The sequence below is a fragment of the Mastomys coucha genome, unplaced genomic scaffold (genome assembly GCF_008632895.1).
Source record: "Mastomys coucha isolate ucsf_1 unplaced genomic scaffold, UCSF_Mcou_1 pScaffold5, whole genome shotgun sequence".
Classification (NCBI taxonomy): domain Eukaryota; kingdom Metazoa; phylum Chordata; class Mammalia; order Rodentia; family Muridae; genus Mastomys; species Mastomys coucha.
The window spans coordinates 114,192,766-114,209,526 of record NW_022196911.1 but is presented as its reverse complement, the minus strand read 5'-3'; the positions used below and the strand labels follow the sequence as shown (position 1 = coordinate 114,209,526).

At 46.5% G+C, this 16,761-nt stretch overlaps 1 protein-coding gene across 5 annotated transcripts in view; it reads right to left on the bottom strand.

Moving 5' to 3' along the window:
• The window catches only part of Tnrc6c (trinucleotide repeat containing adaptor 6C), a 112,534-nt gene that overhangs the window by 21,831 nt on the left and 73,942 nt on the right, over positions 1 to 16,761 (bottom strand). For 3 of the 5 annotated variants that reach the window (XM_031352978.1, XM_031352977.1, XM_031352980.1), the window contains 7 exons: positions 11,656 to 11,868; positions 10,228 to 10,394; positions 7,477 to 7,557; positions 5,503 to 5,560; positions 3,900 to 4,042; positions 2,071 to 2,244; positions 763 to 900 (listed from right to left, as the gene is read on the bottom strand). In XM_031352978.1, the coding sequence (XP_031208838.1) occupies positions 763 to 900; positions 2,071 to 2,244; positions 3,900 to 4,042; positions 5,503 to 5,560; positions 7,477 to 7,557; positions 10,228 to 10,394; positions 11,656 to 11,868 (974 nt within the window). The remainder of the gene's footprint in view (positions 1 to 762; positions 901 to 2,070; positions 2,245 to 3,899; positions 4,043 to 5,502; positions 5,561 to 7,476; positions 7,558 to 10,227; positions 10,395 to 11,655; positions 11,869 to 16,761) is intronic. The other 2 variants (XM_031352976.1, XM_031352979.1) reach the window with 2 other exon arrangements.

Below are 16,761 nucleotides of genomic sequence, written 5' to 3'. Positions count from 1 at the left end.
GCTCTCACTCAGTCACCAACTGCGCTGCCTCCAGGGTCCTCTCCTGCTCTCACTCAGTCACCAACTGTCTCCTCCCCAGCTTGCTTTGGTCCTGTGTTTTATCACAGCAGGAACAACCCTAACTAGGACACAGACACAATTGAAAACAATGAGCAAACACTACAACCTCCCCACCAATCTCATCTGGCAATGATCAGCTAGTATATACTAAATATAATCCCCAACCTGTATCGTGCGTGTGCATACACGTGCGTGTGCATACACACGCGCGCGCACACCCATACACACACACTCTGTTTCTTTATGTAGCCCTGGCTGTCCTGAACTCTGTAGACTAGGTTAGCTTCAAATTCACAGAGTTCTGCCTGTCCTTACTTCCTGCATGCTGGGGTTAAAGGCAAGGTCACCAGGCTCTGTGCGCACACACACTCACACACACACACCATCACCAGGCTCTATGTACACACATTCACATACCATCATCACCAGGCTCTGTGCGTGCACACACACACACACACACTCACACACCGTCACCAGGCTCTGTGCACACACACACACCGTCACCTGCTATGTTACCGACACACCCCTTGTCTTGGATGTTCTGGTAACCTTCTTGATGTTCTATACCAAGAGGAGTCTGCTCCTTTTCATTCCAAATAGCCCAGGATATTACTGTCAGGGTTATCACAGTAATTTCTGGGATCCAGCCAGATCCAGATCAAAACCATACCAAGCAGAGTGTGCAAAGCTTATTGGTCAGACCTGAGGGGATAGAAACTGAGGCACTTGAGCGCGGAGGCTGGGCTGGGAGGAATTAAGAGGCTGCACTGGCGGCTGCTGCATGGTCCTGGCTTGTGCTGCTCCGCTACTGCCAAACACACCCAGATTGCCACTCGGGATCTGCAGAAGACAGAAGAGCTAGTAAGAGGTGGGGCAGGCAAGTTGGGGAAGGGCTGGGTGATAGGTTTCCCACCAAGAATGCCAGCCAATGCTTCTGCTGTTTCCTGCCCCTTCAACCTGGTCCTTAAGTGCACTTTGGACAAATGTTTTTTGTACAGGTTATGGAGGATGAAGAACCAGCTTAGGGAACTGCCTATAATTTTAAAACACAGGATACACACATGACTGCATTTTAAAGTGTCCCCAAATACAGCTGTCACAGTTAAAGAGGTAATTAAGGATGACTCAAAAATACTGGTGCTAAGCTAAGAGTCTGGGAGACACCCCTCCTCCCTGAAGGCTGTGTTCAGTGAGGCAGAGAGCACATACTGACCAGTGGGAAGCAGAAAAGTCACAGTGCGCTGAGAAACACAGCACTCACTTCAACAAACCCGGAGACCAAGTCAGTTAGCAAAGTCAGAGAGTTAACCTGGTGTCCCACATACCACACACACTTGGGGGTGCTCTCTATACTGTGGCATGAGCTACCTAGCCGCTGGCGTGGAGTATGATGGGTGTTTTTGGGAAAGCTGACAGAGAGGCACTGACAGCAGAGCCTGCTATGCCTGCCTGTGTCCAATACACTGTGGGTTTCTAGGGTTCCATCTTCCCACTAAACATGACCAAGGAGCTGCTAACAGCTGACAGGTCCCTGATAATCTGCAGTGGCCACAGGCACTCAGGCCTCTCAGTCTCTTTCTGGGGATCTCTTACACAGAGCATGACAGACTCTGCAAATTTCACAGAAGTCCCCTCTGTTTCTGGAGAGGGATTTCCCATCCCCATGGTGAAGAACACGTGGTAACAGACCAGCACTTCAATCAGCAGCAATGACTTGGAGTTTGGAGGGCAGAGAGGAGCTTAAATACATTTTAGTTCAGCATGGAAACAACCTTGAAACATTCCTATAGAGTGACTAAATTTCAAGAACTGTCATTCAATGCTGAGCTTCTCTGAGCACCCCAAGGAGTGGTGTCCTGAGTCCTGAGAGCATTTCAGTAGCTTTACGTATTTCCTCATACTTTAGGATTAAAATATCAACTGAAAACAGTATTTTTTTTTCCTCTACCAGGTTAGAAAAGTCAGGAGAAGGAATGCAGACCACTCCCTGCTCTTTCCCAACAGCCTTACCTGTCTAGAAGAGTTCAAGTTTTGCATGCCCAGCCCTGAGGCAATCCCACCCAGGGCCTGATTGGGGAGTGCACTGTTGGAAAGGGGGAGCTTCAGGCTTGGGGAAGGCAAAAACGGTGAAGTCGTGGGCTCTTCCACGAGGCCGCCATCCTGATTGGAGAAAGAAAGGGTGAGCTGTGTGCGGTGCCCGCCAGCACGCAGAGCACCAAACAGTTTCCCACGGAAATAGTGGGGTGGGAGTGGGGTGGATGGATAAAGAATTGAAGGATGATGAGGGAATGGAGGACATGGCAACAGGAGGAGAGAAGAAAGAGAGAAAGAGGATTACGATGCTGTTTGTTAAGACCCCAACAAGCACACACTATAGCTTCTAGCACTGTTCCCACTCTCCACTGCCCCGGCCTGTGAGCTGCAGACTCCGAGGGCACAGCCTCCACCTCCACACAGCACTGGCTTACTCAGGAGAGCAGCGTGAACAGAAAACGCTACCGACTCCAGGTCTAAGGTCACCTAACTGCCAAGCTCTGCAAACCTAACATCTCAGCTAGCAACACAGCTACCTGCAGATTACTCCACACTTTAACCAAGGAGCTCAGGGCCTAATTTTACTTCTAGATTCCGCAAATAAAAATAGACACAGTGGTGCAAAGTCAGACAATTTCAGACAAATATTTTTTAGTATAAAGTGCTCCTGACCATGCGTGTCACAGCTCCTCTGTCTGTGTGGAACATGAAGAGACTCCGGGCCTGTCAAGTCCTGTCAGGGTGTCAAGAGCCCTTCTGGGAACAGAATTTAGATGGAATCTGGGCTCCAGTGTATGAGGGCAAGAGCTCTCTATCAAGCTAACATCCTCAGATATTCCCTTTCCTTGGAGACAGGGTCTTGTTCAGTCTCTGGGGAAGTTGGAATTACAGGCTATTGCCACCAAGCCTCACTTCTTTGTCATTTCTAGATTTGTCTTTTCTTGCTTCAGTTTTATTTTCAGGGTTCAATACTGAAATTGAATTTAATGTGATGTTCTCTCCTTTTGGAGTCATACTACTCTGAAGAAAGAGACAACTTCCCATGAGATACTAAAGGGGGACAGAGTTTTGACTGGACTTAAAATGTGTAGGGAAATTCCCATGGGTACTAATGTGTCCAGCTGGACACAGGTGAACCGCCCTTCACTTATTTTTTTTTCTGAGATAGGGTTTCTTTGTGTAGCCCTGGCTGTCCTGGCACTCACTCTGTAGACCAGGCTGGCCTCAAACTCAGAAATCCACCTGCCTCTGCCTCCCAAGTGCTGGGATTAAAGGCGCATGTGTGCCACCACTGCTTTTTTTTGTTTGCTGGTTTTGTTTTGTCTTTGTTTTTGTTTTGTTTTTTTTGAGACAGGGTTTCTCTGGGTAGACTTGGCTGTCCTGAACTCAGAGATCCACCTGCCTCTGCCTCCCAAGTGCTTGGATTAAAACCTGTGCCATAACTGCCCTGCTTCCCAGTCCTTTTCTAGGGTCAAACCTGCTATGGATCATCTCCAGTCAGAAGAACTGAATATTTCAAGTGAGACAGAAAATGTGATGACCCTGGCCTACTGCGTAACTGAATAGAAACCTGTCAGGTTCACATACTAACAAGGAGAGTCAGTTTTAATTCCAGCATTTTCCACTCCTTACGGTATCATGTATAACGCAACAGCACCTCTGAGTCATACATTCTTCCGTGTTAGGAAACTTGAGGCAAAAGCCACTGAAATGTCCTAACTTTCCATCTGACTTGCTTTAAGGACACAATGCAGATAAAGACTTCGTGTTGAAGGCAGAATTAAGACAGCTGCCTAGATCCATACCTTGTCAAGGAAGGTGGGGCGGTCCATGGAAGACTCTTTGGAGATTGGTGGGCGGCAGCCGAGGGGTTTGGTGACCATTCCATTGTAGTCGGTCATTCCCAGTCCACGTTTGTCCATGTCCACCTTCTTTTCCAGCAGAGCACCTGGGTACAACATGGAGATCAACACTGAGAATGAACGAGTAAAGGACAGGATGGACGATGGAGCCCGGCACCATGAGCTAGGACTACTCTGGAGACCTAGGACCACCCTGCACACCTGTGATTGGACCTGCTTGCCCTGCTCCCGGCCACTCTAGCCACACTGCACCTGCCAGCCCCTAGGCAGTTCATCATCCTCCTCTCCCGGGTTGAACTTCCTCTGCTCCCAGGTCTTCATGTACTTGCTTCCTTCCTTCAAGCCATCATCCCAGAGGCCTTCCCACTGATGTAACTTGAGATCACTACCTCCCTCGTGGTCACTGCCTGCCGTGAGCAAGCTTTGGCCTACTCCATGTGTTTGGATGTCACTGCTTCCACTTGCCTGGCGTCCCTGCTTTACAGTGTACACAGCATGCTTGGTTTTTACATGCACACTCTACCGCCTGTCCCATCACTCATGGGTCTGCATCCACTTACTGTAGCATGCGATGGTCCCTTGTGGACCCTGGAGGTTAGAGGAAACCTGACTGACTGATAAGTGTCCAGTTCAGGTCAGACAAGGGAGTGCTCCACACTCTTACTGGACCTTATACTGAAGAGTATCTGTGGTGCATTTGCTGCTACACTCTTAATAACTGTGTGTTTCCTGTTGCTCTTGGAATGCTCCCTAATATAGTGCTATGTGGTATCTAAAGCAAGAGAGTTAGCTATGCCTTGCAGAGAAATTGCCATGTCCCAGGTCATTTTCTTTCAGGCATGAGCCACAGCACTGCATCTTGTAGGTCCAGTGCTAACAAATCCCAGCAGGGAGATGAAGGAGGAGAAGGGATTCCACTGGTGAGGCTCCTCAGGAGGCACTGAGGTTGGCATCCACAGCACGCTTAGAGCTATGGACAGGTCAACAAACAGGTCTATGGAGTGAACTGGCAGTGTGGCTTAGCAGTAGAGGTGCTTATCATTCAAGCCTGCTGAGTTTGATCCCCAGAAGCCAAGGAAAAGCTGTAGAGAACTGACTCCACAGAAGTTGTCCTCTGACCCGAACACATGTATCACACACATTTCACACACATGTACCACAGCACGTGTGGCCCCACACACTTCATGCATATACATTACAAAAATATGCATAATGGATAGTACAGCTGGCAGTCTGGGTAAAAAAAAAAAATACAACCACATTACCCAGGATCAGGAAACATTATATCCTGATTAGCTCACATTTTATTAGAAAAACGTGTTAAATAAAGTATTCTGAAACAGTGTGGCCAGCAGGCTTGTGGGAGCCTTCATGGGTTACCCCAGAAGAGGCACTGGACATATGACTGGGGTGTACTGTGCTTCTTCTCCCCCTGAGCCTGGATTTGTCTACCCACCTCTTCAGGTTTAACGATGACTATAAGCAAATGGTTCTACAAAGCAAAAGTTCCCAAGAGACACCTGGGAACAGATGCCCTGTCACTTACTCATGGCCTGGTCAAGGTTCATACTGTTGCTCTTCAAGGCCTCTTCAGCTGGCTCTCTCTAGTGGGGGGGAAACAGAACTCTGATTAGCAGCGCACAGAGACAGACAACCAGAGTAACTCCTCAACAGCTCAGCGGACAAGTGGCAGCAAGCACTAGTTTTGGAAATTGGAAATGTTCTTCTCTTTTGTTGAGGTCAGAAACAGCATCTTTTTATTCTTAATGACAGATGCGATGGTTCATCTATATGTATACTCTGCCTCTGCCTCCTGAATGCTATAGAGATGTCTTGTAATAGAAAACACTTGTAGCTAAAACTAACTGTACTGAGTCTAGAATGGAGAGTCAAGAACTTGTATTTGGCTGGACATTGCAGCTCACACCTTCAATCTCAACAGACAGATTTCTAGGCATTTGAGGCCAGTCTGGGCTATACAGTGAGATCTTGTCTCAAAAACAAAGAAAGAAAACTTGTACTTAACAAGAAATAAAAATATGGGATTTGGGGGCTGGAGAGATGGCTCAGCAGTTAAGAGCACTGACTGCTCTTCCAGAGGTCCTGAGTTCAATTCCCAGCAAGCACATGGTGGCTCACAACCATCTGTGATGGACTGCGATGCCAGAACAGGGGGACAGTGTACTCACACACGTAAGTATACATAAACAAACAAACAAACAAACCAGTCTTTAAACAGTGAGGCTGTAGGAAGCTTGTAAGCATGCCTACACTTGTTTCTGCACTGCAAAACTGCAGAACTCGGCAGAACCACAGAGCTCTGGACTCTTCACATGCATATCCCCGTTTTACCTGTCACTCTTGAGTGCCAGGAGGTATGTAACATCAACCTTTCATATGTCATCAACCCCAGTCTCTGTCACCCAAACTTTTGGCCAAAACTCAAAAAAAGCAATCAGATCAGATGCTGGTAACTGTCATTTTATCAGAACAGACTAATTCCTGAAGAAAATCAAAAGTTGTTTGCTAGGGGCTAGAGAGATAGCTGAACAGTCAACATCACATACAGTTCTTGCAAAGGACCATAATCCAGCGCCCTACTTGGTGGCTCACAAATGCCTATAACAATTGTAGTTCTAAGAGATCTGACACTCCTTTTTTTGGCCTCTGCAGGAACCACATTCATACATACAAACTCATACACAAGCACACATATATACATATGAAGACTACTGGATGCTCTCAGGGGACCTGGGTTAGATTCCTAGCCCCCACAAGGTAGTTCACAACAGTCTGTAAATCTAACTGTAGGAGATCTAATGCCTTTCTGTGGCTTCTGAAGGCAGCAGGTACACATGCGGGATACAGGCATAATACAGACAAAATATCACACACAGAAACAAATTAATGAACTGAAATATAAAAATAATGGCTGGAGAGATGGCTCAGAGGTTAAGAGCTTGCAGAGGACTTTGTTCAGTTTCTAACACCCAGGGGATCGCACACTCACTTCTAGTCTTTGTAGGTTCATAAATGAAGATAGGCTCACACACATGTATAGAAATTAAAGCTGTACCGTCATTTATGCAGCATCAGCGTAAAGCACGAGGAAGGCACGAGGCTGTTCTGGACTCCTCTCAGGTACATGTACAGTGACTGAGTAACAGATGCACACTGGGACAATGACTTGGCAGGAAGCCATGAAGGGTTTGCATATGGAACACAGGCACTAGCCTGCTCTCTGGCCTCTGTCACCTGACCTACGCACTGGGAAGACTGAGGCGCTTCCTCGGGACACAGGAATGAGGCTGGCGTTGCAGATGCTTTGGGGAGGTTGGTGTCTAATTGTACTCAGCTTCTTGCTGGGTCTTTTCACTTACTACATAAGGAACTCAACAAATAATTAGATAGTGACGCCATCCATAGGGCATCTGTGCCTCATCACACACAACAGACTGGCTAGGGAATGCTTGCAGGCTGTCCACTGGAGTCGTGGGAGGAGTATCAGGGTGTCAGTTACCGGGAAGCCCATGTCTGTGAGTTGTTTGATCAGCCGGCTCATGATCCAGGCCTCATCCTGTTTGCCAGGTGTCTTCATGCCCTGGAACAGAGTGGACAAAGGAAAAGCCCAGGACTTACTTTTACTATGTTTTAGAAATGGGTGACAACACCTGGGTGCTGGTGGCACACGCCTTTAAACCCAGCAAGTGAGAGGCAGAGGCAGGCAAATCTCTTGAGTTCGAGCCAGCTACTATTAGAGCCACTCTATTAATAGTAGTTAATAGAGCAAGTTCCAAGACAGCCAGGGCTGCGCAGAGAAACCTTGTTTCAAAACCAAAAGACAAAAACCAAAAACCAAATAAAACAAAACAAAATCTAGCCTGGTAGTGGTGGCGCACGCCTTTAATCCCAGCACTTGGGAGGCAGAGGCAGGCAGATTTCTGAGTTCCAGGCCAGCCTGGTCTACAGAGTGAGTTCCAGGACAGCCAGGGCTACATAGAGAAACCCTGTCTCGAAACAAAACAAAACAAAACAAAACAAGACAAAACAAACAAACGAACAAAAAAAAAAAAACAAGATCTAACAACAAAAGTGGATGATCACCCAAACTCAGTGACTGCAGCTACAGAATTTGTGAGTTAACCCTGAACCTTGCTGACCCTCAGAGCCGACATCATCTGTGGTTAACAGTGTGGGAAACTGCAGGGTGCGTCTGAAGGCTGTTATGTCTGTCATTTATGGATTAGCAAAAAGCAGGGTAATCGCTTCTCTTCTTATAAAAGTACTTGTTTGATCACAATGTACATTATTCCCACAGGTCACAGGAATGTCTTGGAAGCTTTCAGCACTGTCAAGTTTCCTAAACATTTCATGGTTTTTATCTTCATATACAATTTATTCTCAACAAGGACAAAATGCACAGCTCTTGGGAAAGAGCCACACAAGAGAAGAACAACAACCTGCTGATCTTAACCATGCATCTTTATCCATAGTCTGGCCCGCACTCAGGTGAGAGGAGATGCTAGAGGAGAGGAGGAGAGAGGCTGAGCACAGAGAAAGGGTAGCCCGGGGCAGGGCACAGCCGGCCTGGGAAGCAGGTGGACAGGGTGGAAGGGTGTACGTGTCACCCGTCACAAAGTGTCTGCCGTAATATGCTTACTTCCCCTCCCCACTACCTTCCCTTCTGTGGTTCCCTCTCTTTCTTTCTTTTAAGACAGGGTCTCATGTAGCCCAGGCTGGCTTTAAACTTGCTTTATGGCTGAGGGTGACCTTGAACTCCTGACCCTCCTCACCTTCACTGTCCAAGTGCTGGGGTCACAGGTGTGTACCACCGCCCTCTTCCACAGGAGAGCACGTGGTGCTGGAGCAGCAGGGAGGCACTGTGCCACCCTGGTAGGCAGCTCCCCTGGAGAGCATGCTGCCAGGGCCAAATCCCAACTGCGACTTACTATTTCAGGATTTCTGGTCCTATGGCAACTGGATTACCCAGCCCCACCATAAAACAACTTCTCTTCATGTCTGTAATCATTCCTATTCTTTATCTACAGACAGGCTGATTTCAATTTCTGGGTTCTGTCTGCTTCTTAATGAATTATTTTCAATACCATTTTCTAAATAGTAATAAATTAATAATTCCAAACTACAAAAGAAATAAAGTAAAAAGTCCACAATACTGTCTAGATCCTGATCTCTTCCAACAAGTCTCTCTTTAAGGATCATTTTCTCTATGTCCAGAGAACAGAAGGTGTGGACAGCATAGAGAAGCTGCTATGGCTCCTTTCCTCCCTACCGACCGCTGGCCTGTGCTAGGTATGGTTTTTGTACTTTGCCTTTCTCATCTATTGCCGTTCCCATTAAGTACAAGGGAAGTGTTTGGTTCCTCGTGTGAGGATGTGCAGATGGATTCTAACTGGCTGCTACACTAAAGTGTAATCATTCTCATGTGTGATGGCGAGGTCCCAAAGAACTGTGTATGTGCGCAGCCAACAACAGTGTTGCATCAATATGCAGTGACACGAGTGTACACGCCAGCAAGGTGGCAGGGAGATGCAGTGCCTGCAGCCTGGAGAGCACACGGAGCCTGCACGTCACTCACTGTCCTGCTCTGGCAGTGAGGACGGAGGAGCCCGGCTATTAGGAGTGCTCAGTCAGTTTCTGAATTAGTGCTGCTCTGTGAGTTGAGATCACCAACTTCTTATATGATGGCTGGCAACTTGTATCCCCTTCTGATCAGTTTTACATTCTTTGTTCATTTTCCTATTGGATACTTGCACACATCAGGGAGGCCAGCTTTTTCAATTATGTAAATGATAGCTCCCACCCCCATTCTCCCTCCCAGTCTTTGGCTTTAATTAAGACATTACCTGTTATGTACAGGTTTTATGATTTTGTTGCAGTCCATACACTACCTCACTCCCAAAAAAGAACTTACTGGAAAAGACAAAATCCTATTAATATTTAAAAATAGCTTTTTAATTGTTTTTTTCAAGACAGGGTTTCTCTGGGTAGACCTTGATGTCCTAAAACTCACTCTGTAGACCAGGCTGGCCTAGAACTCACAGAGATCTGCCTGCTTTTATCTCCTGAGTGCTGGGATTAACAGCATGTACCACCATGCCCAGCCCTGAAAATAGTTTTGGTTTTGTCAATGTACAGAGAGATTAGGGTCCCAAGCCTACCTAGAGTGAGTTCTGTTTTCCCAGCAATCACTAGACCGGCCTAGACTGCAGGACAGGCACCCCAGCCTCCTGGCCTCCCCAGTAGCACCTACCTTCTGAAGTCCTTTTTTTGAGGCATTGCCCCAGGAGCTGCAGGATGAGCTGCTTTCTTGGGAGGCAGCATTGTTCCACATGTCCCCGTCCTCATCCTCCCACTGGCTGGTGCCCAGGTTCATCTCGTCCGCACCACTGCCCCAGCCTTCTTGCATAGATTTGGAAGCTGAAAGAGAATGGTGAGGAACTTGTCAGACTCCCCTGTCCTGAGAAGAAACCTGTGTCACCAGAACACAAGGGGCGGGGAAACAGGAGCTATTGTTATCGTAATCTATTTCTTTTCAATTAGAGAGGTACAGGATGCAAGTGTAATGTTTCCCTTTAGAACTGCAGCTGTACCGATCCAAACTCCCTCTACCACTCTACCCTCCATCTAGACACACAGGTATTCGAAAGCCAAGGCCGAGACTACAGAGGAGGTAGCAGTCTCTTCACAGATGAAAATGCAGCTTCAATGTGGTCTCCTGAAAAATGTCACTGTCTTTCTTTTAGGTCTTAGCTTCACCTTCAATCCCAGTTCTTGGAAGCAGAGGCAGGAGGATCTCTGTGAGTTTGAGATCTACAAAGCTCAAACTCAACTCAACCTGCAAAGCCCCAGAGCAGCCAGGGTGCCTAGTGAGACCCTGCCTCCACTCAGCCAACCAACCCCCGGACACACATCTATTGACAAGCAAAAATCCCAAACAATTCTGCAGTCACGGAAATAGTTACCTATTGTTTCTATTCATGGTCTTTTCAAGATAGGGATGTAACCCAGGGCCTTGCAAAATGCTAAGCAAGACCTCAATCAGACAGCCGGGGCTACACAGAGAAACCCTGCCTGGATAAATAAATAAATAAATAAATAAATAAATAAATAAATAAATAGGCTTTAAAATTCAGTGAAAAAAAATCTCTGTAACTAGAATCCTCAGACCCATTTTATTTACATAAGGTGTGTGTGTGTGTGGTACAGGCATATAAATTCATAGATTCATAATCCGCATTCAGATGGTGCCTTCTTCTATCACTTTTACCTGATTCCCTTATGGCATCGTCTCCTAATAAATCTGAAGCCAACCATTTTGGCTACACTAGCTGGCCAGGGAGCTCCTAGCATACACTGTTTCTGCCCTCCAATTCTGGGTTTGTCACACCTGGCTTTTTTTTTTTTGTTTTTTGTTTTTTTTTGTTTTGTTTTTTCGAGACAGGGTTTCTCTATGTAGCCCTGGCTGTCCTGGAACTCACTCTGTAGACCAGGCTGGCCTGGAACTCAGAAATCCGCCTGCCTCTGCCTCCCAAGTGCTGGGATTAAAGGCGTGCGCCACCACGGTCCAGCCACGCCTGGCTTTTTATAGAGGTGCTGGAGATTTGAACTTGGGTCCTTATACTTGCACAGCAAATAATCTTACTGATCTATTTCCCCTGCCCCAAGCATGTTGGCTTACCTGGTTTGCACAGGGCTGGGGCAGCAGCAGGAGCGCTGGCTCTTCCAAATGGCACCACGGGCTCAGCAGGATGGTCCCACCCACTGCCACTGCTGGGGGGCTTCCCCCATGCTGCTGTGCCATTGTCGACCAGGGGACAAGGGGAAGATGGCTCTCCCCAGGAGTTCTCCGCCTTGGAGTGAACATTGGGCATCTCTCCCCAGCCGGATGAAACTGGGAAAGGGGGAGAAAGCAAGTGAAACCAAGAGGTCCAGCTGTGCCATTCCAAAGCAATGGGAACCTCACCACTCCCAGGGAGTCCCTGCCTCTGCTATGAGTGGCAAGGGCAGTGCCAACAGCTGCCAACTCCACAGGGTGTATCAGCTCAGAGGCCAGAGGAGGAGACAACACAGGGTGTGGCCAGCTCCAAATTGTTTGATCTCAATATAAATATTATTATCTCAATTGTGAAATTTGTTAATTTTCTTACTAATGATAGTATGGAACTGGCTCCCACAACACTCTTTATTCTAATAAAATGCAGTAGCCTTGATTAATGACAAAAAGGACACGTAGCTATGGATCATTTTAAATATCAAGCTCTCTGCCGAGCAACAGTTTAAGCAAATTGTTAACAACTGGCAAGTTATCCCAATCAGTTACAGCACTACCAGTAAATTACACAGAAAGCAGTAACCAAAACTGAAAAGCAGTTTTTCAAATTTATGGGGGCAATTAAATGAAGAAGATTCCCACAGCTGGTGTATTATTACTATGACCAAACAGCGGAAAAGCGCTGAGTCAGCAGTTGAGGGTAAGACCCTGATTCACCTCATCTGGCATTCCTCCAGATTACAAGATACTAACAGAATAATTAAGCAAGTTAAAGTAAACAGTCAGACCATAGTAATTAATTCATCCATCTTTTTGTAGAAAGTTTTGGTTCCTGTTAAGAATCAATAGAAAATCCTATGCATATAGTGGAGAATTCACTGGCTTCACATCTCAAAGCCTCGAGGAGAAGTGGAAGACCCTCCCGGCAAACTGTCTTCCTAGGCCAAGCTCATCTCCGGAAAGACAAAGACCCAGGGTCTAGTCTCTAGAAGACATGTGACAAACTGAAATATACCAAATAATTCTGGTACAAAGCAAACATTTTCAGTTTATCGACAATAGTTTTAAACACACGGCATTAAAACAATGTCCCATGCTTAAGTGTTGTCTCTAGAGCAAGCCTGACACCTTTTGGTAAAGAAGTTGGATGGGTCAGGCAGACCAAGCTTTAATTACATTTAGAACATTGGTGGGGCTGGAGGATGAAGCTCAGTGGGAGAGCACACAACATCCATGAGACCTTGTTTCACCCTAAGCATCAGTGCCCACCTGACCAACCAACCAACAAAACCCAAGCAAACAAGTATTTTTAAATACTAATTTTTTTTCCCCAAAAGAGTTTTCCTTTTTTGTGTGTATGTGTGTGTGATTTTACTTTATAGGATTTCAGGGGACCACACTGGATTTCCAACTGCCACCCATTTATTTATTTTTAAATGACAGTCCTACAGTGGAAGCCTGTGTATGAGGTTCACAGGCTTTCATATTTAGGGACCCTTCCCAATTCTGTAGCAGATCCACTAATCCCCATAGCCTCTACAAAATACAGGAAAGCAAAATTCTCTTCCCTGTCCATAGCTACAAAAACTATAGATCATTCGGACCTCTCTTCTGTTAACAGCTACTGCAATGTTGCTGAAAATGGGCTCCTTCCCCCTGGCTGGTGACTGAGTGCTAATTTTAGAGTCCCTGTGTCAAAACAGCAGAGGTGTCACAGCCTCTTGCTGATTCAGTGAGAAGAGGAGGGAACGTCCTAGGAGGGAGGTCTTTTGAAGCTTGAAGCAAGGACACTATTCTCTAGCTTTTGCTACTCTTAAGCCTTCTAAAACACTACCAATCACCAGACCTAGGCGGAGTTAAGCTTCCCTAAGCTTCAGTGCAGTGAATGGGACATGGCTCTTCCATGGCTAACTCACGTGAGCTCAGCCATATTTGTGTCTGAAGAGTAAGCAAGCTTTGGAACCAGGAGCAGCAGACCCAAAGGCCAAGACAGCCTTCCCAGACCTCAGCCCCTGGGGAGCTGCCTCAACCTGTCTCAGCTGCCTCAGGTGGGATGCACAAGGACAGGCTTCCCAGGAGCAAGCTTCCCTTGCTCAGACGTCAAGACTCTCACATGGAGCTGCTCTTCTACTTTGGTACATTGTCTACAGGCTCCAGAATGTGACAAACTGCAACTTCCCTTACTGCAGGACAACAGCAACCTAGTGTCCATGAGCCAGTGGGAGGTGGGGGAGGTCACTGATCTTGCTTGGATCAGCTATATCCTGTCCTCTGCAAGCATCTTTCCCCAACACCAATCCCTCTAGAAATGATCAGAGCATTCAGGTGAAACGACAATGCTCAGGGATGAAATAAACAGCCAGGCAAGAAAATAGCTGCAGGTTTGAGGCCAGTCTGTATAGAAATCAGAAACCCACCCTGCTAGCAACAAAACAAAACCTAATCCAATCCAAATCCCACAGTAGCACTTTTGAGACGCAGCTATCACTGGGGACAGTACCCTGAACAGCACTACTGTTCTGTTTTATTAATATTCACTGCTTCTTGTGTGCCTGCAAGCTAATTAAGTGCTAGAGAATACCCATCTCCAAGTACACTAGGTAATCAGGCTGCCTGGCGTTTCTCACAATCTGCTTTAACCCCTTAGAAACAAACAACTTCTGACTTTACTTTCTTGTTCTGAACCATTTCCCATTAGAGGTCAAAAGAGCAGCTTGGTTGCAAAATGATGTAATAGCTTCACGTTCTGCCAGACAGCCTGACTCACATCAGCAGTGAGGAGGAAGCCCTGTCAAGTGCAGCACAGGGCTGGGACTTGTGTCCTGTATCAGCATGTGAGCGCTCCACAAGCACAGGGAATCTGATGATAGGTACAGGGACATTTCTTCAGGCTCGCACCACTGTTCTAACCCCAAGCGAGGCTGGGTCTGTCCAAATAAGCCAGTTATCTCCCGGAAACTCACTATCAATATAAGAACTGAGCAAAACTGTCTTGTAGCATTCACCCCTGTAAGACTGAATACACAAAATTATGTCCATGGAGAAGCCATATTTTCTGACATAAATAGAAATTACATAAAACCAGCACAGGTCAAAATAAAAGCAGAATTCCTACAAAATACCAAGTTTATTAACAGCAAAAACATGGTCAACCACTGAAGTGGTGGATGCTCTTGCTGGAATGAAGGGTCTGAATAGAGCCATGAAAAGCCTCCCCCTGTGCTTCAGCCTGTCTAACCAAGCTTGGCAGCTGCTGTGGCTGGCATCCAGCAGTCTGGGTAGAATCCTGCTTGCTACTTCTCTGTGGTCAAGGAACAGCTTCACTTAACAAGCCTGCAAAGACACAGGCTCTGACTACTCGCAGTTCTGTGGTAGCTTGCTTTAGGTCTCAGATTTGAATACCATAGGCAATGTGGAGCAAAGTGCAGCCACCGTGTCCCCGTGGGAGAGGAGAGCCTGACACTAAGAAAGACACATGGCACCATCACTTGCTGTACTGCACACTGAACCTGACAGCTTCTATGAAGGGGCTGAGCACACAGGCAAAACATTTTGTCTTTGATAATGGCATCTAAATTCACAGAAGCCTCTATGTACTGCTATACCTCTAAGACTATGCAGACTCTAGAAGCTGTGGGAGGACACAGGGCCTGGGAAGCCAAGGTTTGCATTTAGAAGGAAGAGTCAATAGTACACATTTCTGCTTTTACATTTGGTAGTCATGTGTGCTTTCAAAAAATATAGTTACACAGTAAGCTCTTAAAATCCTAGTACAGGAAAAACAGGAAGATCCAATCTAGTCAAACTGGTAAGCTCCAGTTCCACGGGTCAGCACATCTCTTAGGTGTTCTTTAGGATGACACCTGAGGCTGCCCTTCAGTCTCCATACACATGTGCACACACTTACACCCGAACAAACACATGTACATATATGGTGGGAGCACTCATAATGCTATGAGGGCCATGGTGGTACCCCATCTCTCTTTGAGACAGGGTCTTACTATGTAACTGCCTGTCCTGGAGCTTGCTGTGTGGACCAGGTTTCCTCCATAGTCTTGAGACTCTCTTGCCTCTGCTATGAGGCCCCACCCCTGGGTGGCCATTTTTAAATACTACCTCTTCTCAAGGTACTTCCTAGCTTTACCATATACAGACTATAAGGCAGAGACCTAGCACTGGCCTTTCTTCTGCTACGCTGTATCATTACTGTTTTCAACCAGTTTCTAGAACTTACTACATAGAGTAGGGTGGCTGCAAACTTCTGATCTTTCTGCCTTTGCCTGCTGAGGGGTTAGCTTACAAGGAAGTGCATTATACCATATACTCTATGTACCGAGTTGTAATTTTCAAATTCTGCTTCCTCTGGCTTTCCTAGACCTCACTATATAAGTCAGGTTGGCCTTGAACTCACAGAAATCTGTGTCTCTGCCTCTTGAATGCTGTGATTAAAGGTATACACTACTATGCCTAGCTTTATTTCTTCTCCCCCATCAGTTACTTTTCCTCCTCATTTTCTTCATTCTTTCAAGTCCTTGAGATTGGAGTGCTTAGCAACAGTCATTTATCAGTTACAAGAACTGGGACCTGAGATATGGCTCAGCAGCTCTTATAGTTCTTCCAGGACCTGAGCTCAGTTCCCAGCACCCATGCCAAATAACTTCCAACTGGTCTGTAACTTCTCCTCCAAGGGATCCAATGTCTCTGGCCTCTGAGGGCATTGTACTCATGTGAGCACACACCCATATGTAGACATGTACCTATACATAATCAAACCAGGAACCAGATGCTCAGGTGCTGAAGCAGCAGCCTGTTCATGTTACTGAGTTCAGTAGAAGACACTGGGTCCAGAACTTTTGGCTGTTTGCTAAAAGTCACAGTGCTGGGGCCCTCTGGGCTGGTGCAAGTGTGCAAGTGTGTGTAGAGCCCTTCACTCACTCTAGTGGAATGCTGCCACATGATGCCATTGTGTCCTACCTTTCAGGCTTCTAACAGAACTGTTGTTTTTTTTTTTTG